General features: G+C 58.5%; 8 protein-coding genes across 8 annotated transcripts; 4 read left to right on the top strand and 4 right to left on the bottom strand.

The window, feature by feature from the left end:
* Window positions 1-235: 235 nt before the first annotated feature.
* BDV59DRAFT_89980 (uncharacterized protein) lies at window positions 236-1,351 on the top strand. Its single transcript, XM_073697300.1, has one exon. The coding sequence runs from the start codon at window positions 406-408 to the stop codon at window positions 1,246-1,248; it is 843 nt and encodes a 280-aa protein (XP_073545463.1). The 5' UTR covers window positions 236-405; the 3' UTR covers window positions 1,249-1,351.
* Window positions 1,352-3,229, top strand: BDV59DRAFT_209623 (nucleobase cation symporter-1 family protein). The gene is made up of 2 exons (XM_073695428.1): window positions 1,352-1,641; window positions 1,700-3,229. The coding sequence occupies exons 1-2, from the start codon at window positions 1,455-1,457 to the stop codon at window positions 3,145-3,147; spliced, it is 1,635 nt and encodes a 544-aa protein (XP_073545462.1). The 5' UTR covers window positions 1,352-1,454; the 3' UTR covers window positions 3,148-3,229.
* A 53-nt stretch (window positions 3,230-3,282) lies between these two features.
* Window positions 3,283-4,409, bottom strand: BDV59DRAFT_204173 (IPI1/TEX10 family protein; the record flags this gene model as incomplete). The annotated part of the gene is made up of 3 exons (XM_073694400.1): window positions 3,283-4,190; window positions 4,241-4,313; window positions 4,362-4,409. 3 exons carry the CDS (start codon window positions 4,407-4,409, stop codon window positions 3,283-3,285), a joined length of 1,029 nt encoding a protein of 342 aa, XP_073545461.1.
* Window positions 4,410-4,704: 295 nt separating this feature from the next.
* BDV59DRAFT_184004 (uncharacterized protein) lies at window positions 4,705-7,525 on the bottom strand. Its single transcript, XM_073690615.1, has 2 exons — window positions 7,140-7,525; window positions 4,705-7,079 (listed from the first exon to the last, which is right to left on the bottom strand). The coding sequence occupies exons 1-2, from the start codon at window positions 7,484-7,486 to the stop codon at window positions 4,874-4,876; spliced, it is 2,553 nt and encodes an 850-aa protein (XP_073545460.1). The 5' UTR covers window positions 7,487-7,525; the 3' UTR covers window positions 4,705-4,873.
* A 3,748-nt stretch (window positions 7,526-11,273) lies between these two features.
* On the bottom strand, window positions 11,274-12,843 carry BDV59DRAFT_89917 (putative C6 finger domain protein). The gene is made up of 3 exons (XM_073697299.1): window positions 12,622-12,843; window positions 12,229-12,561; window positions 11,274-12,159 (listed from the first exon to the last, which is right to left on the bottom strand). Exons 1-3 carry the CDS (start codon window positions 12,740-12,742, stop codon window positions 11,492-11,494), a joined length of 1,122 nt encoding a protein of 373 aa, XP_073545459.1. The 5' UTR covers window positions 12,743-12,843; the 3' UTR covers window positions 11,274-11,491.
* A 485-nt stretch (window positions 12,844-13,328) lies between these two features.
* BDV59DRAFT_89834 (uncharacterized protein) lies at window positions 13,329-13,748 on the top strand. Its single transcript, XM_073697298.1, has one exon. The coding sequence runs from the start codon at window positions 13,483-13,485 to the stop codon at window positions 13,693-13,695; it is 213 nt and encodes a 70-aa protein (XP_073545458.1). The 5' UTR covers window positions 13,329-13,482; the 3' UTR covers window positions 13,696-13,748.
* Window positions 13,749-16,189: 2,441 nt separating this feature from the next.
* Window positions 16,190-16,833, top strand: BDV59DRAFT_89816 (uncharacterized protein). Its single transcript, XM_073697297.1, has one exon. The coding sequence runs from the start codon at window positions 16,364-16,366 to the stop codon at window positions 16,721-16,723; it is 360 nt and encodes a 119-aa protein (XP_073545457.1). The 5' UTR covers window positions 16,190-16,363; the 3' UTR covers window positions 16,724-16,833.
* Window positions 16,834-16,943: 110 nt separating this feature from the next.
* Window positions 16,944-19,935, bottom strand: BDV59DRAFT_194832 (uncharacterized protein; the record flags this gene model as incomplete). The annotated part of the gene is made up of 3 exons (XM_073692460.1): window positions 16,944-19,622; window positions 19,656-19,805; window positions 19,858-19,935. The coding sequence occupies 3 exons, from the start codon at window positions 19,933-19,935 to the stop codon at window positions 16,944-16,946; spliced, it is 2,907 nt and encodes a 968-aa protein (XP_073545456.1).
* Window positions 19,936-20,339: the final 404 nt, after the last annotated feature.

Raw genomic sequence — 20,339 nt, 5'->3', positions numbered from 1 at the left:
TGGGTTATTTTTGCAGGATCTATGAGTAGGTCCGGTAGATGGCGGCGGAGTGCCGTCTGCTGCAAAGAATCCATGGTTCTTGAACGAACGAAGCGATGAGTCATTAGTAGATGGATGGCACCGTGGATCTCCAAGCCACGATCTTCTGATCACACGATGTTCTAAAATTGTTTGTATATCCTGGCATGCAGTGAGTCACCAGGCAGCAGTCCGCCCTCAGGCGTCAAGGCAGCCACGCCGAAACCGGATGCTGACAAAGCTCCGGATCAGGTGACGTCCGCCTGTCTGGGATTAGCGGGATCAGATAAGATTTGCCTGTTTTGTTCTTCCCCTCATCCTCCTCCTCCCTTCTCTTCATCTCTTCTTCATCTTCTTCTCTACAACGTCCCTTTCACCCTTCTCATCATGCGTCCCGTCGCCCTTGTAACCCTCTCGCTGTACAGCTTGCTCCTTCCAGTTTCCGCCATCTTCCCTCGTGAAACCCCGCCGCAGGCTCCCCTCATCGACTCCTCCACCTCCACCGCCTCTCCCTCCGACGATGTGATCTATGCCGTCAACAACCCAGAAATCGCTACTCTTCCTTCGTGGTTCACCTCCACCCTGATGGCCCGTCGTCTCTTGGCCCTGTCCACTACCGGGGTTGCCTCGACCGTCTTCCCGGATCCCCTACCGGACTCCTCGCATGCGCCGGCCGAGGTCGCCGGGCATCCCGTCAGTTTGGTCGAATATGTGGCCGACTGTGACGAGGCTCTCCCGACTGGCCACGGGGGAAATGGGAACCCGACCTTCCTGGCGCTGCGTGTCGCAACGACCTTCCGCAACACCGCCGCCGGGTCCAATATCAGCCTCTCCCTCGACTGGTGGGATCATCTGAACGACACCCGTCCGCTCTTCCCCGGATTCCCCCTCTCTGCGGCCGGCCTGCCACGTGTGACGCTGTTCGGATACATCGAGCCGTTCGAGACCCCCATCCCGAAGAACACGGAAGTCGCCCTGCAGAAGTGCTATCTGAAGACCCATCCGGACGCCGCCGTCTGGTTGCCCGGGAAGCCCCATTCACCGCATGCAAGCTTCTGGGCCCGTCTGGTCGTCACACAGGTGTACTGGATCGGGGGCTTCGGGGGCTTCCAGCAGATCGGCTGGATGAATGTGACCGAGTGGGCGGGGATCCGTCGCACGGGCAGTTTGCCGGGCATCGGAGATGGACGGGGTTGGGACGATGTCCGCCTGCCTGGAGAGAAGCAGTGATTTATTTTTTGGGTATCTCTTTTCTTGTTGGCCGTCCCTGAACATCCGGTACTGTACATATCTGATCATCTTGCACATACGCGAAATACGAGATCCGGGGTACGCCGTCTCTGATAAGCGCGGGCTGTTATCACCTTGTACGACGCCAATGGGAACGTCTTGCTTATCATGCGTGCATCGAGCTGCTCATCCCTTGAGGCCCTTATATGTATGGGATGGCGTCTCCGACAGACCGCCATTCTCTCGCCGCTTCATCCATCATCATGAAGTTTCCAAGTCTGCGAGTGGCACAGTCCAAGTCGGCCTTCGCGGAGGGGAATGCCCGCTGGACCAACCGTGACCTCGATCCCGTTCCCCTCGCTCGTCGACACTGGGGTTCGCTCAGCTTCGTCTGTATGTATCGTTCCCCCGGGGTCTTCTTTGCAGGACCGCTGGTGTTAACTGCGTCCAGCGTATTGGATCTCCGATGCCTTCAACGCCGCTACCTGGCAGTTCGCCAGCAGCATCATCGCGGTCGGTCTCAGCTGGCGCGAATCCCTCGCCATCGTCGCCATCTCCTTCTTTATCATCTCCTTCGTGATCGCCGCCAATGGCGCCGTCGGCTCCATCTACCACATCCCTTTCCCCGTCATCGCGCGGGCCAGCTGGGGGTTCTGGGGGTCGTACCTTGCTATCGTATCGCGCGTCATCCTGGCCATCTTCTGGTTCGCCATCCAGAACGTTAACGGGGGCAATGCCGTCGGCGCCATGATTGGCGCCATCTGGCCCAGCTTCCTGACGCTCGAGAACGACATCCCCGAGAAGGAGGGCATCACCACCCGCGGCATGATCGGGTACCTGGTCTTCTTCGTCGTGCAGTTCCCGTTCCTGTGCGTGCACCCGGACAAGGCGCGGTGGCTCTTCCTCGTCAAATCCGTGCTCGTGCCCATCGCCTGGATCGCCATCCTCATCTGGGCGTTTGTCGCCGAAGGCGGCGGCGACATGTTCCACCAACGGGCCTCGGTCACGGGCCCGTCGTACAGCTGGCTCTTCCTAGCCAACATGACCTCGGTGCTGGGCAACTACGCCACGCTCAGCGTCAACCAGTCGGACTTCTCGCGCTACTCGCGCGTGTCGGCGCGCTGGCAGCTCCTCTACATCCCCATGCTGCCAGCCGTCTTCACCTTCATCTCCTTCATCGGCATCGCGGCGTCGTCGGCCGGACAGGCCCGCTACCACACGGCGGCCATCCCCTGGGACCCGATCGACCTGATCAGCCACTGGTCCAGCCGGGCCTGCCGGTTCTTCGCGGCGTTCTCGTTCGCGCTGGCGTCGCTGGGCGTCAACATCTCGGCCAACTCGATCTCGGCGGCCAACGACCTCACCGCGCTGTTCCCGGCCTACGTCAACCTCCGGCGCGGGCAGATCCTGTGCGGCCTGCTCTCGTGGGCGCTGGTGCCGTGGCGCATCCTCGCGTCGGCCGGCAACTTCCTCAACTTCATGTCCGCGTACGCCATCTTCCTCGGCCCCGTCGCCGCCATCATGCTCTGGGACTTCTGGCTGCTCAAGCGCCGCCGCTACGACACCCTCGCCCTGTACCAGCCCGCCGCGCCCACCTACCGCTACGGCTCGGCCTGGCTGGTCAACTGGCGCGCCGTCGTCGCCTTCCTCGTCGGCGTGGGCCCCAACCTTCCGGGCCTGATCCACTCCGTCAACGCCGCCGTCGACGTCGGCGCCGGCATCCACCCGTACCAGTTCGGCTGGCTGCTCGGCTTCGTCGGCACCAGTGTGGTGTATGTGGCGCTGTCGATGGCGTTCCCGGACGCCGCCAGCCAGATCGACCGCGCCGTGCTAGCGGACGAGATCTACGGGGAGCTGCCGTCGGTGGCGGCGGTGGAGATATACGGGAAGAGGCACTAGGACCGGGGGGCGAGGGAGGAAGGGGATAATGCGATACGATTCATTTCATGCTAGCCAGTAACGCCGTCCTATATACATACCGTTCATACACCATGAAGTATAGTAACACCAGCCGAATGTAAGAGGAACGAACCGTCAGGGGAGACCGGCGTGGGCCGCCACGGCCTCGCCCACGACGCGAGTGACAGCCGACGAGGCGCGGCCGATCTCGCCGCCGTCCATGCGGGCGCTCTCCAGGCCGCGCTGCACGGCGGGGAGAAACCGCGCGGCGAACACGCGGTAGCGGTCCTCGCGGGTCTCGTACATCTCGCCGTCCTCGTCGCGCGGCTGCCCGAAGAGATTGAGGTAGACGTAGGGGGCGGCAACGGGTGGGATCATATGCGGGGCGGAGAGGACGACCGCGCCGGTAGTAGCGTCTGTCGCGTTGTTTGGGGCTGCGGCGGCGGCGTCGTCGGTCAACCCGGCGGCGAGGAACTCGGCCAAGCCGGCTAGCACCTTGACGAGGACGTTGCTCGCGGAGCCCTTCCCGGCCTTCCCGAAGGAGGCGCGACTGGCGGACCATTTGGCGGACTCGGCGGTGTGCCAGCCCAGCACGGAGAGGAAGCAGTTGAGGGTCTTGATCCAGCCGCCGGGGCAGGCGACGACGGCGGGGCCGGCGACGTCGACGAGCCACGAGAGGAGGTCGACGGCGGAGAGGCGGATGTCAGCGGCGAGGTGGGTCATGGCGGCGCGGAGATAGGGAAGGAGCTGGGCGACGTGGTCGGCGATGTCGGCGGCGGGCAGGGCGCGGAGGAGCCGGAGGAGGTGGGCGCGCACGCTGGCGGCGGGGTCGAGGATGAGCGGGAGCAGCGGCGGCAGGAGGGCGCTGACGGGCTGTGGGAGCGGCGCGGAGACGGGCCGCGAGACGAGATGCGTGGTGAGGTGGGCGAGCGAGTCGCGGCGCTGGGCGTCGGACTTGGACGAGAGCAGGGAGACATGGTGGGCGAACTGCGAGGAGGTCGAGGGCGCCGCCAGCTGGAGGGACTGCTGGTTGAGGGTGATTGCTGTGACCGTCAGTGGATGGTGGCCGCTGGAGGAGGGTGGAGATCGATACCTTTGGCCTTGAAGCTGGTGTCGGTGAAGTTGTCCGGTTTGGCCCTGGCCTTGCCGACCTTGAGCTTTGCTTTCTGGTGTTGTTAGACGGGTGGCATGGGCGGAAAATGGAGGGAGCGTACCTGGAAGTCCTTCTGCTTCTCCTTCTTCTTCTTGGTGCTGGAGCCCATGGTGGCGTGTGTTGCGGAAGAAAATAAGAAAATGAAGCCATCGCGAAAGCGAAGTTGATGTTATCTTATCGCCACGTGATATGCTTACATAATCACACACGATGACGAGCTAACTCGTTCCAGTAACTTTCTACATCTACAGCGACAGCCACATCTACACTCGGCTCAGAATCAAGTCAAGTCTATTGCAAAACATCACACGTGCGCACTTCTGTCCGGCCCTAATTCACAAAGCAACGAAAGAAAAGGAAAGACAGAAAGGAAAGGCCCGGACAGACGCGATTGTATCAAACAGAATCAATCAATCAATCAATCAATCAATCAAGAATCAATCATCAAACAAGACGAAACCTCGCGACGACATCCATTACTGTCTCCGCCGTCCGATCCATTACCTGTTCCACCGTCGCGGGGTCATGTCTATCGGTCGTGGGTGCATCACAAAGCGTCACAGGCATCATCCTTCACAGACTCATCGTCAACCATTCCCATTCCTGGCTGGCTCCCTGTCCTCCCGCGATGCTGTGGTTGGCCGGGTTCACGGCCGCTGGGGGCATCGCGGGCGCCAGAGGCACCACCTTGGACCGGCCCCCGGACTTGCTCGCCTCGTCCGTCTCCCCTTCCGTCATCGCTTTCTCCAGCCGCCGTTGTCGCTTGGGCGCCACCTGCACCGCGGGCCGTCCGGGCGCCCCACTGGGAGAGGCCGCGGACGGTGCTGACTTGGGCGGTGCGGCCGCGATGGGCACCACGCCGGGCGCCCTCGTCGAGGAGACGCCTCCCGCTGGTGGAGACTCGGAGGCGGCGGCGCCGGCGCCGCTCTGGGCGCGACTGGTGGCAGCGGCCGAGGGCGGGGGCGCGATCGCGGCCGACGACTGCTGCACCGAGTTCTTGCGGGCGGACTTCTTCGCCGATCGCGACGTCCCTACCGCGAGGCTGTTGGCGGAGCTGCGGTTCCGCTTCTTGATGACATCGGTCTTGAGCGACAGCGGGCGCACCACGCCGTGCAGCTTCAGGAAGAGCCCACAGGCATTGCAGAGCGGCTGCCCCTCGGGGTTGCGGCGCCACAAGGGGGTGGTCTGCGTGAAGCAGTTGGTGCAGGTGGTCGGCCCGCTGTTGGTTCCGTCGCCGTTCTTCGGGCCGCCGCTCGGGGAGCCCGGGCGGGAGGGCACGGCGCTGCTGAGGCCCGATTCCGGCGGGGTGTTGGGGGAGGTATGGCTGCCGCCGGGGCCGGCCATGCTCTGGCGCAGCAACTGGGCGGTGTTGGGGGTGGAGGTGGTCCGCGCGATCTTCTGCCGCCGCGGGTCCTGCTCCCGGTTGCGCACCTCGCTGACCGAGGCGGCGGACCCGTGGGTGCGGCCCAGACTGCCGCCATGGGGGCCCCATTCGCCGGGGGTGTCCATCAGGTCGGCGGACCCGATGGTGACGTGCTTGCGATGCTGACCGAAGCCCGGCAGCGAGTGGAAGGAACCCGGGAAGTGGGTGTCCCACGGCATGCCGGTCGGGTCGTCGGCGGCCATATCGGCGGGCATGGACAGACCGGCGCGGTCGGTAAACTGGCCGGTCCCGATGTCGTCGTCCTCGTTGTCGGAATCGGCGCCGAAGCTGAACATGGCGGAGTGGGAGGGCGCGGTGGAGAAATCGGCCGGGTTCAACACCTGGGTGGGATCGACGTGCTGCGGCTGCGGGATGGGGTACCCTTGGGATTGCATGGAGCCGGAGGAGCCGGGGGGCGCGTCATGACCCGGGGCGTTGCTGTTGCTGTTACTGTTGTGATTGTTGTTGTTGTTGTTGTTGTTGAAGAGATAGCGCGGCTGCAGCGAGGCGGAGAGGTTGGAGCGGTGGGCGACGTAGGTGGGGATGCGCCGCTGGCGGGCCTCGGCGGGGGGGTCGAAGTAGATGTTGTGCTCCCCGTCGTAGGCGGGCTGCGGGGTGGAAGCGGTGGACTGGTAGCCCGAGGGCGGGGGGGAGAAGAAATCGGTGGAGTTCAGGGACGAGGCCATCGGGGTGTGGGCGTAGAGGTTGGCGAAGGGATTGCCCGAGGTCATGGGCGAATCGCTCGGGGAGAAGGTGAACTGGGAGGGATAGGCGCCGGTGGTGGGGAGGATGGGGTCGTCACCCAGGCCGAAGGTGTCCAGGTTGAAGGGCACGCCGGGGGAGGTGTGGTTACTGGGCAGGTGGGAGGCGCGGGGATGCTGATGGGGATGTATGCCAAAGGCGGACGAGGAGGCATCGAGGGTGTAATCGGGAACGGCGCCGGCCAGGTCGGCATCGTGATGGGCGGCCAACATGGCGTTGGAGACGGGCGGCACCTGGGGGGAGGACTCGGCGGGCCGTTTCCGGGTCGGGACCTGCAGACCGAAGAACTGACGTTCGTCGATACTGGTCTTGCGCACGCGACGGGGGACGTAACCAAACTCGCTGTCCTTCCGCTGGTCCTGGGCCGGATGGGGAAAAGAGGCGGGGACGGGGGTGGAATCGTCCATGCGGTTGTGGGCGGCGGACTTGATGGGGATGGCATGGGGGTTGGACGGAGGCGGGGAAGGGTGATCGGAGGGCGATTCGAGGGGGACGATGAAGTCGTCGAGGTTCATGGGCTCCGGGGAGAAAGGCGGGTGGTTGTCGCGGTCGGAGATGCGCAATTGGGCGATTCCACTGGGCGGGTTGGGCGATCTGAAGGATGAGTAACGGAGGGGGGTTTGAGAGGGACAGTGGAAGGGGAATGGAGCGTACCGGGCGTGTTGCAGACGTTGCTGCTCCTTGCGCTTCAGACTCATGGCCATCATGCGCCAGGTGAGGTTTTCCATGCGCTCCTGGTTGGGCAATTGGGCCTTGGTTCGGGAGTAGAGCTTCCAGATCTGAGTGGCGAGCGGGTCCTTGCGTTGCATCTCATCGGGGGAATCCCAGCCGGGGCGAGGGGCACCGGAGCGCCATTCGGGGAAGAGAGACTCCTGGAGGAGCGAGTCGGGGGGATGGGAATCGGCCGGACTGAGGGAGACGTCGGAGTCGAGGGTGGGAGGGGGAGGATGGTGGGAGGGTGGCAAGCGGCCAGGACCGGGACCGAGGGGAAACCCGGACATGATGGGGGAGAGGATGAGGAGGAGGAGGAGGAGGAGGAGGGAGGGAGAGAGGAGAGGCAAGAGAGGAAAAAGACAGAAGATGGAGGAGATAAGAGGCGAAGAGGGAGGAAAAGAGGGGAGCAGGCGAGAGGAATTCCCGTTACCGCCGTAAACGACGAGGTACTTTGGGAGCCGCCGGGGGGAGACTGGAGGATTCGTTAGTGGCTGCAGGGAGGGAGGGAGGGATTATACAGACTTTAGAGCATGGCGGAGAGAGAGGATGAAGAGAGATGGAGAGAGAGAGAGAGGAAGTTGAGAGAGGAAGCGAGATGGAGAGAAGTTGGAGAGAAGATGATGAGAGAGAGATGAAGAGAGAGAGAGAGAGAGAGAGAGAGAAGAGGAAGTTGTGAAGTCACAGGATGACCCAATCGGGAAGTCCGTCAGCAACACCAGAAAAGTACCAGAAAGACTTCAAGTCTGAGAACTGGACGGGGAAGATGGATGATTATGACTGTAGGGCAGGTAGAATAATAATCTGTGAGGACAGTAGGGCCGTCGGTGTAATACTGGGTGTATATGTATTACTGATACTCATACCAGTAGGGGACTCAAGGTATACGACTACTACTGCTTCAATATCCAGATCTCCGTTCATCGGATACTCAGTTCTCAGCGGGGTCCGCTCGGACGAGCCCCGAACTGGTCAATGTGTCTTGTATAATATCGACCGAGATATCTACTTGGGGATCTCGGTATCTAGGGACCTAGGTCCTAGGTACTTCGTCTACTAGGTACTATAAAGACGTATGCTTGGGCGCATGCAACTATCAAATGGATGGACTATACTGGACCAACAGTCGAGACGAAGACTCCCTCCCCAGCAGCACTCACCGAGACATCGATCGATCCTCCTAGATCCCTATCTTACCCGACTCGTATCGACCCGGTATTCGCCCTCCATCCCGTCGTCTTGTCATCCCATTTCATATACTTCCCTCCTCCTGCCACGCCACACACCATGCATTCCAACCCTCACCTACAGATTCCCTGCCCGTTCCAAGCCCTCGCCGGCATCATCTTGATCCCTCCGTTCCCCTGGTCGTCTTCATTCGTCTGGGGATGGACCTCTGGCTGATCAACTCCGCCGTCATCCCGTCCAGCATCCCCGTAGTTCCCAGTGGCAATTCCCAATCGTTGGAACATCTTCCAACCGTCCACCTCGGTTCCATCTCGAGCAGGAAAGAAAGCACAGGACAGGACCCGCCAGTAAAGACGCCACGAGCCAATGTCCGTGTCCTCGTCCACTCTATCCTGTTCGATCCACCCGGCGAGACATGGTTCCACCAGCACTAGTCGGGATAACCTGCAGCATACCCACGCGGTAACCGTCAACGCAAGATAGCAGGTGATAAGCTGATAAGAATGTAATTAGCCGTGGTCATCCTCCGATCGGACGGGGTCGAGTCAACATCCGCCGTGTCTAGACGCAGTACACCGGACTGCCGGACGCCGGACGGTGATGATGCTGTCTTCAAGTGGTTGTCTCTCACTCTCGCGTCCCTTCGATCTTCTCCATGGTCCAGTGGCAAGTGGCAACCCTGACTCAAAATCGAACAATTAACTGCCGCATCGAGAGGATTGGTCCGGATGCAGCATCGCCATTTCCGGTGGAACCACCCCCCCTGGAACCCCTCTAGATGGGAATCCAGTGAGATTGGAATGTCGCGTGGCTTGGCCCGTCGCTTCTTCTCCACGACCGTCTGACTGGTAAACGGAATTCGGGGGGGGATGAGACTAGTCTCCGTCCCGAAGTTGGTCCTCGTATCCGGACGTCCCTGGACATGTATGAGACCGGACGCGATCGACCTGAATCAGACCATCTTTTCGTCATCATGAGTAGTCCCAGAAATGAGTCCGTCCGGATGGTCGTCCATGGTCCAGCCAGCCCGTCCACCTTCTAGACAGACGTTGGATCGAGTGCCTGTCGCGCTAGTCCAACCGTCACATCCACCATGGCGTCGTCCTCCACGCAATCGGATGCCTGGCAATGGTCAGCGTCCACATACCCCAGATGCAATCTCACCCGCCCCCAGTAGCAAACACAGACATACAAACATCCTACTGCGTATCTCCCTGCTGCACCTCGCTGCAGAAAGGGATGCGATTTCCCCCCACCTCCGCGTCTGGCCGAGTCGACGGATTTTCCTGGCGGTTGCCGCGGGTAGACCGAAAAAGAGGGAACCCAGGGCGGCTTATGCAGACTGTTGCTCCGGCATGGGCACGGTCATATCGCCGACGAATATCACAATTCAACTTCCGTGGGCCAGGCAGGCGGTGGCTATCCACCTACATGCCTATGCCCGTCCCATGTAGAAAGACAGACAGTCAGTTTCGGGCCCAGAGAGGCGCGGCATCCGCCGCGCACAGCGTAGACCCGACTGCCATCTCCGTGGAGACTGAGAACCAGACAGCCCTTCGGACACCGTGCAGCAGAATACTTAATCGGCCCCTGCCAGCCGCGAGGGAGGTCTCATTCCAGCGGTGCTCCCAGGTTCATATAAAGATGTCGAAGAATCTCATCACCCCATGTGATCACGAAAAGACGTGATCCAGGGAGACTGGCCAACGACCCTGGACGCTACGACAAAAAAAATCAAACAGCCACGAAGAGCGGGCGTGGACGCCGGTTTTGTACGAGGATGTCCCGCCCGATAACTTTGCATGCCAACTCGACGAACAGCGAAGACTGAGATAAGACTCACCGACTCGCACATCACCACCGATGGGGTCATCTCATCAGACCGGGATGTTATCTCGACTCGGTGACTATCGCGACTGGCTACGGAGGAGATAGAGTGACGTTTCGACGCGCTCCACATCCTGCAACCGGCGCCCCCGGAGGAACATCACCTCCATCTGGCGGTGTCTCTCCACTTACATTAACGCGGGAATCCTCTCCATACCTCGGACAGGAGTCGGTCGAATCCAGCGCAGAATCATGACAGCCGCATCGCAGCAACAAGAGCAACGGCCTTATCTCATGCAACATTGCCGCGGAGAACCCCCTTGCCGGAGTCCCAGCCTGGCCGTTTTTGATAAGGCCTCGAGTGTCATTGGCCTGCCATCGGGAGTCGTGTGCTTGCAGTTGCCCCTGCATTCTCGTGCCACCGACGTCTCGATGGTCAGAGCTGCGACACCTGCACAATGGCCGAGGAGAGCAAACGCCGGATCCCATCTTGCGCAGCCATCATTCGTAGTAGATAGACGATCCATCCCTGCATACATAGCTCATGCACCCTCTGGCTTATCTACTCCTAGCTTGATCTACAAGCAATGGCCGATGCAAGGGTATGATGATAATATTTCCTCGAGAATCGAAAGTCTATGAACGGGCCTCAACGGCCGGAGAGCAAAATCCACAAAGGAAAGATGAGGGAAAAGAAGATGCATAAGACATGACGATGATCCCACCCGATCCTCTCACCCATCCTTCTATCAGCGAGAACAGAACAAGAGGAAGAAAAAAGGGACTCCGTACAACGGTCCAAATAACGCAAATGGATCCGCAGGTAGGCTGTATATCCCGCCATTAGATCTATGATCGATGACACCCGTCCAGCTGGTGAAATTCTAACGACGTAGCTCGTGAACACTAGACCCAAACCCGTAACGAGCTGGGAGAACGAAAGTAGAGGGAGGTAGATAGGGCCTCGCCCTCAGGCCCGATAGCCCCAGCCCCAGGGGCCATCCGCGCCCGAAATGATAAGAATAGTCCTCATGATGAAAACGAATGATGAAGCTGATCGAAAAATGCCTGCCGCCCAAAATCCTATGCGCCCGCTAATAATCCAGCTGGAGAAGTGGTGAAGCCCGTCCACAGGCATGCGCGACGGGGGAAGAACGGAAATAAATGCAATGTCTCGCACCGGGGGTATTATCCTTCTTGTCTTTCGTTGTTTTGTGTGACCGTTTTGCTCTTCTCTAAAAACGGACATCTTATCAACCGGGGTGACTGACGCTCGGGTCTCAGGGGGGCGCTTGCCCAGGGCCCGGATGCCCCATCGGCGGAGGCCCGCCGAACGCCGCTTGCTGCGTGGTGTCGCCCGTGTACATGGGATACTGCACGACGTTCATCGAGGACATGCTGTTCATGTCCTGCCACGTGGGGAAGCCCATCGGGGCCGGCTGCCCTGGATATGACACGGACGTCGGACCCGCCTGGAGATCAGCCGGCGGCGGGCTCTGAGGGTTGATGGGGTTCGTGGGGAACGACTGCGGCGGACTCGTCATGCGGCGTTTGAGATCCGGGGGGATGGGCTGCTGGAACTGGCCCGGGTTGGCATACGGCGCTGTCGTCATGTCGGGCTGAGCGGGAAACGTCATGGAACGGGCTGGAGGCGGCATCTGCCAGACGGATCCGTCCGGTTGCACGGCGTACGTTGGGGCCGGGCTGAGGGTCTGCGCTTGCGACGGGATCGAGGGCGCGCCCTGGAGGGGTGACGTCGTGGGCATGGGAGCCATGGCATTTTGCGGCGGGCTCCAGACATTGGGAGACATGTTCACCAACCCCGGTTTCGTGCTAGACAAGGCGGCCAGCATCTGGGGGTCCGATATCGTAGTGTATTCGTCCCAGGGCACCGGCGGGTCGAGCGCGGGGTTTGGCGCAAACTCGGAGGACCCCATGGGGCGTTCTGCTGCAGGTTTTTGGGTCAATATCGAGGCGGGTAATGCATGACAGGGCTCGCCAGAGAGGTCCTACATACCTGGCGCATACGGGGTCATGGGATTCCCCGGAAAGGCGGCGGCATTGAAGTTCGTCGGGACGTCCTGCGCGGAGCTTAACGGAATGGGCTGGTAGGGGAAGAAGGCGTCCGCCTGGTCCGCGCCACTCACGGCCGGCGGGGACGAGGAGGCGGTTGAAGGGTCCGTTGAAGCGGTCTCCAGTCGGGAATTCGGACGGGACTTCTTCTCCATCGGAGGCTGCTGGTCGACGGGGAAAAATTGGCATTCCTTGCGGAGACGGATACAGTTCTCGCATCGGCCCTGCGCATCGTCGGCGGCCACTAGACATCGGATCTTCCGTCGTCGACAGTGTACTAGATGGTCCTCAAATCAGCACCACGCTCCGGGGGTGTAGGCCGGGTCAAGAGACTAACCGCATGCGACAGATGTGCGATGATATCCTAACTTGTTGCGCTTCTTGTCGGCCGTCGACGAGTCCATGACTGCGCCCTGGGGATTCGGAGTCGGAGTCATGCTTTCGATCACCGCGGGCATAGCTCCAGTGAGCAGGACGAAGGAATCAGCCCCTAAACCGCATGAAATCGCAAGGGACCAGGTAGGGGAAACCGTCCAGACTGGATGTTGCGACTAGCGGACCCCAAATTCGAGACTATAGAAGGTCGTGGCAGTCGCAGCAACGGGCCATGCAAGGGTGAGAGGAGGATTCCGCTTCTCGAGGTTCAATGTAGGATGCGCTGATGAGAGTCGTTGTGGTCGAGGCAGTGTTGTTTCAACAAGTATGTACTCCACACCCAATGCGCGGCAGACGAGAGATGGAACTTTTGGGAATGTTTCACACGATCAGTCGGAGGTTTGGGGATGCTGCCACTGCAATAATCCGATTAAACTATACTATTCCCATTTGGTTCGTGGGCGTCGTGGGCGTCGTCAAGGAAGTTGATGTCGTCGTAGTCAGTCGAGGATAGATTAGACCACGGTTCACAGGGCCGTTGCGGTGTCTCGGCCCAAGGTTGGAGACAATTAGAGCAATAGGGATAATAATCCAGAGGTAATAAATAGACAGGCAATCAAAGAATCCACCGAAGAAGGGAAATCCGAACGAGCTCGAGGTGTCGCATGTAATTAGAAAGTAGGAGAGATCCCAACCTCCACGGGCATGAGGTAATAAATCCCAGGAGAAATGGAGATCTGGATTAGTCTGATTGAAGGGATAAAGGGGAAACCAAAGTTCAGAGTCAGTCAGTGATTGAGTTATAATAATAATAATAATAATAATGAAAGGTATGTGCTTGTGTCCTCGGGATCTAGGAGTTTCGGGACTTTTTTTTTTTCCAGCTTTTTTATTTGAAATGAGGTGGGATTTTTTTTTCTTTTCCTTTCTTTATGCTGCTGATAATTTTCCAAAGTCTAACAGGAGACTCGATTGGGCTTGGAAGAACTCCAGAGGGGGGTGGTGGAAAGGGGGCAGACGATGTCCCCAGTCTTGACTATTCAGGATAATAATCCTCCTCACCCTCGGAATAATACCTAATAATGATAATGATGATACGGAGAAAGCGAAAAAAATAAAACGATAATTAGGCAAAACTAAATTAACAGGAAAAGAAAAAAAAATAAACGAAAGAATGGGTCACGGTGAAAATCACAGAAAAGGCAAATGACAGTTCACCAACAAGCCCCAGTGGATAATGGCACTGGACGAAAGGGGAAAAACTAATGGCCATAATTAGATAAATATAGACGAGCCTGGGGACGATGAATCCCAAACGAAGACCCTGAATTGTAGGTAAAATCGAAAGATGAAACGCATGCGTGCGTGGCCTTTTAGCTTCGAGTACTATTCGCACTATTCCTATCACAACCATGGACGCAGGGCTCATTCCCCAGAAGTTTCCAATCTTGCAGGCGTCAATCAATCAATCAAATGTATGCAGGCAGGATTCTTGTCTAATCCTCTTTAAATGGAGGCCCCGAGTGTCCCGGCAGGACGGAAGGACATGTGCCATTCTGAATCCTCCGTTTGATGCACATCGTAAATACTCAACGACGATGAATTCGGCCGATGTCTGTCCGAGTGCCGTTATTGGCCTGGACACCAGACATCTCCATGTCGAGATATGACGAGATACATACTGCGTACGCAGTACAAACCCCTGATCCCTTCACCCTTCCCCGTTGGTCCAACCCCAATCAAACGCAACCATGGTCCCAGGCGGTCTGTGACAAGACATCTGTAACAGAGGGAGTGGGGGGGTGTGGGGGGAATCCTTTTCGATCGGAGTCCACCGAGGACTGTTTTCAGGCCTCTTGCAGCAGAGAAGGACGACTCGGTGGGAGGGAGACTGGGGGAGTAAAAAATGGCAGTTGACGCTGCCAGTGCCATCCAAAGGCTGCACGATGAAATACACCGGACTCAGGAGACCAAACGACATTCCCCTTGAAGCATGAGAAGATTTCGAGTCGAAGTCTGCGGAGCTTCTCGAAGGCGGCCGTCGTCATCGCTGGCGGATGGTTCGCCAATCAGACCCGCTAGGAATGTGGTGGCGTTAATGAGGATGAGCGTTTCAAGTCTGGAATGGGCAAATCAAAATATTCCAGAAGGAAAATCCCATCCATCCTCGGTTGAGTGCTGGTTTGAGGTAGATGAGATGTTATTTTTGGTTTCTACTGGGGAGAGGGTAAGCAGACCTCGGTGGCCGTTTGTTTGCTTCGTAAGATGGATTTCTTCTAGAGATTCTCGTCTTCCTCAAGATCAGTCTCGAGTTCAGCTTGCTTCTTCTCATTCTTTTGCTCCATTCAATCTTCAAGCAGATCTGTCAAAGGTGGGCCACGGCTAAGGTTTAATTAAGGGTAATATTGGCCTCCTAGCGTGTCTGGCCGGCCGATAGAGGCGTTCTCTGTAAGGAGTCGATCGGCTTGCCAGCATACGACGTACACTGATCTCTTCTTCCTGCCTCAACGAGCTAATCCTTATTCTCTGCCCATCGTCAATGTTAATCGCTTTACAGTACGCCTGCAAGGATGTGCCGAGTTAGCATCGACTCGCTTGCTGGAAATCAACTACACCGCAGGAAGTTTAGGTCTATGTACCCCGTAGCTATCCAAGAAGACACTGTAGGGAGTCCACATAACTCTATCCAACTTAAAACACCATCGTGCACATCTTGTCAGACCATATCCGATGGATCCCCATCTCACTCAACCCCGTCCTCTCGTGGCTGACCGCAATGGTTACCCAGAGGAGGAAGGACATAGCATGATCCTACTAGAAAGCTCCGCCATCATGGTCCCCGACCGGAGATTCCCCCTTCGGTTTGCGCTGATGCTGTGTATCCTCCCGTGATACCCCGTAATTAGCATGGCTTCATGGGGGCGTCATCAGGGAGTATCTCCTCATCCTGTCTGGAGACCTCCGATGGCTCGGCGTGGATTTTGCTCCTTTGGTCAAGCTCTGCATGGACTAGTGGGATCGGATGGGACCCGTAAGCGAAGGTAGCATGCTGCTCGTCGGAACTAATCTATTTGACAGCATGCAGGACTCGTTATTTTCCGAAGGCTGGTCGAGCCCAGGCGACTGACCAGGAGAAGGGATATCCTTGATGAGCAACAGACTTGCTATAGAATTGAAGCATTCGTTCTGACATGTCAACATTAAGACAGCAGATAGAGATTCTTCGGCACCTGCAGGGACTCTCCCAAAGGATTCTCACCCCGTTCCACGCCACCACGATATGCAAAAGAATTCTCCGAGGGTGGAATCAAATCTTAAGTCACAACCGATCGTTCATCATTGGCCACGGATTATGATAACCTGGCTGCCATTCATCCGATCCCCATACCAAGGGGCGGAAGCAGTGCTGAGTGGGTGTTGTCTAACCTCCTCTACGAAGCCACCACGGTCGATTTGCCCAATCCATTTGCACCCTGATGTGGCCTCAAGCCACCGAATCTTAGGCTGGACGAGACTAGGCTCATTCTTGACCTTTCGTCCGAAAGGACCCTGAAGACCTGGGCTTTGCTTTCCGATATACTGCGTACTGTGCGTGCTGGCCGTGGAACATATGGAGTACTAGATGTTGATCATCGACGAACGGTGGTTCCATGGATGGCTGTGGGCTATTATGGAGTACGGAGTACGGAGAGCTCGAGTACTAGATGGACAGTACGCCGTACCAGCCATGCAAGTCATGCAGATACTGTCCAACCTGGGCGGTCGCTGGTTGGCTCTATCCAAGGAAAGTCCATATGATATCCGCATGTCCTGACATCCTAGACCACTGCGGACGTATCATGCACCAATATACGGCGCCCTTGTTCGGAGGATGTTACTATTTCTGTCTCCCCAGTGTCATTGCAAACTTCGCGACGGCCACAGGCTTAGGTCTGGCGCGGTCGTTTCACCATCATCGGGCGCTTTGCTGCTTCTGGATATGCTCGACGGTGCCGGTGGATTCGTCCTTCTGCGCTCTATCTTTCTTACGTGTCCTGCGTCTTTTTTCTCCTCGTCTTCTCTAACCTCCCTAGGATAGCGCCGTCGGTACTTTCGGTTTAGTCTTCGCCTGGCTAGCTTGAGGGATGCTCGGTGGAGGTTGAAGCATGCAGGCTAATATGCTAAATGCTAAAATTAACACTAATTATGAACGGACTTGTCTCTTTTTCTCTCTAGAATCGCCTGGCCTATATGATGTCACAATTTACAAGGGCCCTAAAGCATCGTCTACCACTCTATCACAGCTCATGGCACGCTCTGAATCGACGACGCCCGACTTACCCCGTTGTTTCCCACCCGGATCACTACTTTGACGCTGATGGCTCGCGCCTCACGAATGCAACACGCCAGGCATGTCCGCTTCGCCCGTCCGATGATGGCATCGTACCCAGCGGATGCACACCACGCCCGCGCAAACGCCTCCCTCTCGCGACTGCCCCGGGCATCCACCACCATCACCTCGTACCGACCCACACCGATGTTGCCGAAGTACAGCTCCTGCGAGTGCGAGCCGCGCAGCGCCTCCAGCGGCACGACCTTGTAACCGTACGTGCGATGCAGCGGATGGCCCGGAAGCCGGTGGTGGTGCAGCGGCAACGCCGGGCTGGCCGGACTACCCTGGTATGAGACGAAACCGCCGGGGGGCCGGCACTCGTGCGATGCGACGAACCGCACGTTGTACGTCAGGGGGAAGGCCACCTTGATGGTGTCCGTCGCCGTGGTGAGGGTGAACGACATCGACGTCTTGTGCGCCACCACCTGCGGCTGGCCCTCCAGCGGCTGCACGTCCTTGCCCGAGAAGGTGAGCGACTCGAAGCGGATGTGCGGCGGCGCGTCGGCGTCGACCATTGGGGGGTCGACGGGGAGTGAGAACGCGCCGCTGGTCAGGTCGCCCAGCCCCAGCGGCGTAGAATCAAACGAGAGCCTGTTGCCGACCTTGATGCGCGGCTTGCCCAGGTTGCCCGGTGGAGCCTCCACACCGATCTCGAACCAGGTGTTGTCGAGAGGCTCGAAGGTCTGCGAGTCCCGGGGCACGACAGGGCTCGCTGCCCACCCGAGACATACCTGCGATCCATCCAGGCAACTCAGCACGCGGCCGACGATGCACTCCTTACTCCAGTAGCTGCGGCCGTGATAGGCGAATCCGCCGTAGAGGTTAGCAATACGGCCCAGGGTGGCTAGCGCCTCCGGGTCGTTTTCCAGCACGGTGGCCATGAGGATGTGGTTGATGACCTCGCCGGGCACGATGAAGCCCGACAGCCAGCTGCGTGTGATCCACCCCCCGATCTTGTGCGTGTCCTGATCATCGGCCTTGGAGTCATGCAGGAGGATGCGTCGGCGCGAGATGCTGCGGCTGTACATCTCGTCTTTCTCGAATGCTGCGGCGGGGTCTTCCAGCGGCATGACCTCAATGGGTCGGCTGAACGCGTCTGCGATGATCTCGGCGGCATTGTCGGCTTCCAGCTTCGACCGGAGATGCGCGCGCAGGTTGGGCGCCCCCGGCCATCCGATGCTATCGGCAAACACCGTGAGACCTTGTATCTGCACCTCGATATGCGACGGCATCAGGTGGCAGTGCCATGCCGATTCGGCTTGAGAGGCCTTGGCTGTGGGTGACGGCGAGGACGAACGATGAGTTAGGTTGTCGAACCACGCGAGATGGGGGTGACGGGGTTTGTCGTCCTTGTTGCCGTTTCTCCCGTGGTACAACGAGTGCAGGGACATCGATGATGACGTCCGGGCGGGCGAGGGCGACGACCCTGGCTGAGAATAGCTGATGCCGAAGGAGTCCATGAATCGCCGCACGGAAACCAAACACCAATCGACCTGTCCGTTCCGCAGCCGGTCGAAGTCTTGCAAGTCCCGCGCCGAGACGTGCAGGTCGTTCGTGCTATTCAGGATACCAACCCGGACGGTGGCATCCAGACGCAGCAGCAGCTCCGCCGAGAGAACCATCTGCACGAGGAGCCATTTGCGTTCCAGCGTTGGATGCAACCATGGCTTGTCGCTGGACGACGACAGGTCCAGAAAATCGCCGTCCACGTGTGGCGTAGATTCCCAGAGGATCTGTCCAGCGCGGAGACGCCATTCCGGCAGACAGAAGTTCACCCACGCCCCTGGGGTGCCCAGCACGGTGGTCAATGCCTTGATCTGGACCTTGAGGCTGTGCGGATTGTCGACGTCGACGAGCATGAAGTGGGATGGTGGGTAGAGGAACCGCGTGAACAGCCCGCTGTACAGGTCACGGCTGCTCTCCTTGTCTAGAATAGTCGTGGTTTTCTGCCCGTGGAGGATCTCATGGCGGAAATTGGTCAGGAATTGCAGGCGTTCGACCAACGTGCGAAGGTCGATATCCCGCACCCCGATGCGCCGCCAGGCGCTGGGTCCGCCACAGAGAAGCTTCTTCCGGTCATGCACGGTGCCGTCTTCGCATAGCGAGTACGGGTCATTATAGTGCTCCATGAGATCGTATGCCTCGACCGCAGGCATCGTGGACAGATGCAGAAAGTCCGACATGGGCCGGGGTCTCTCGGGCCCAACGTATCGCACAGCATCCCCGACGGGAAACTCCAAGTACGTGCGGAAACCGATGGTGCCGGGCTCTTTGCCGTTGTTGGCAAGCATGTTGGGCACTTCGAAGATGCCAATGTCGAAGGTCGCCCGCTTGGGCGCGCCCGTGCGCTTCCACCGGTTCAGGTGCACTGGGGCATCCCCCTCAATCACCCACTTGTCCGGCACCGGCAGGTGGGCGTGAAGGGTGCAGATCGTGTAGGAAGGGTGAGGGAGGGCGCGCCGGTCCCAGAGGTTCTGGATCGTAGGGTCGTGGTCATCGAAGGGGAAGATCACCTGGGGGTAGAAGTGACCATGCTTTCCCTTTTCCAGGAGGAAGTATGGCGCTCCGGAAAAGAGCGTCTCTGCATCTTCCTTGGTAAGCTGGTATGTGGCCGACGGCTTTACGTAGTGTCTCTTATGGCGTGTTTCAGCATACTCACTGTGTCCTCGTCGCTCTGGCGACTTGGACTTTGGATCTTCCCTCGTAGGCTTCGGCGTGCCGGAGCGCATGGTAGACGTACTGGAGGACGGTTTCCTAGATGAACCTGCATCTGTCTGCATGCTACGTCAGGATGTAAATCACCGTCAATGCTAACATTTCACTTACCGGGTCCCGTCTGATGCCAGTCGGAGGATCTGGATCCTCCGGGCAATCCCGTCGTCGTCGAAAGAGATCCTGTATCATACCACGACTGCGTGACTCCTGTGCTTGAGCTCGGGAGCTGGGCAACGACGTCCGTCTCGTTCGTTGACTGCGAATGAGACCATCCTCTTCTGGCGCTCCTCCCGAAACAGAGTGGCGACGCCCGAAGAAGAAAGACATTGATTGCTTTCTCGGGCTGTTCTCTAGATCACCGGCGGTAGCCGGATGTATATAAAAGCTGCGGTAAACGGCCAATGTTCTCTATGCTTCAAATCACTGGCATAATATGTCCTCGAATGAAAATTATTGGCAATTCCTCTTCAAACAGACAGTCCCAGAGTCAGGGAGGACGGAAACTCCGTCGGTCCCTCACCCATGGGTGGAGGTGCTGAATCGATGACGTTCTCGCGGTAGACGATTCGGTGGGGATTGCCTGATCCGGCAAT

This window comes from Aspergillus ambiguus, assembly GCF_047715705.1.
Source record: "Aspergillus ambiguus strain CBS 117.58 unplaced genomic scaffold BDV59scaffold_30, whole genome shotgun sequence".
Lineage (NCBI taxonomy): Eukaryota > Fungi > Ascomycota > Eurotiomycetes > Eurotiales > Aspergillaceae > Aspergillus > Aspergillus ambiguus.
Note: the sequence above shows the minus strand (reverse complement) of the source record. Positions and strands in the feature narration are given on the sequence as shown.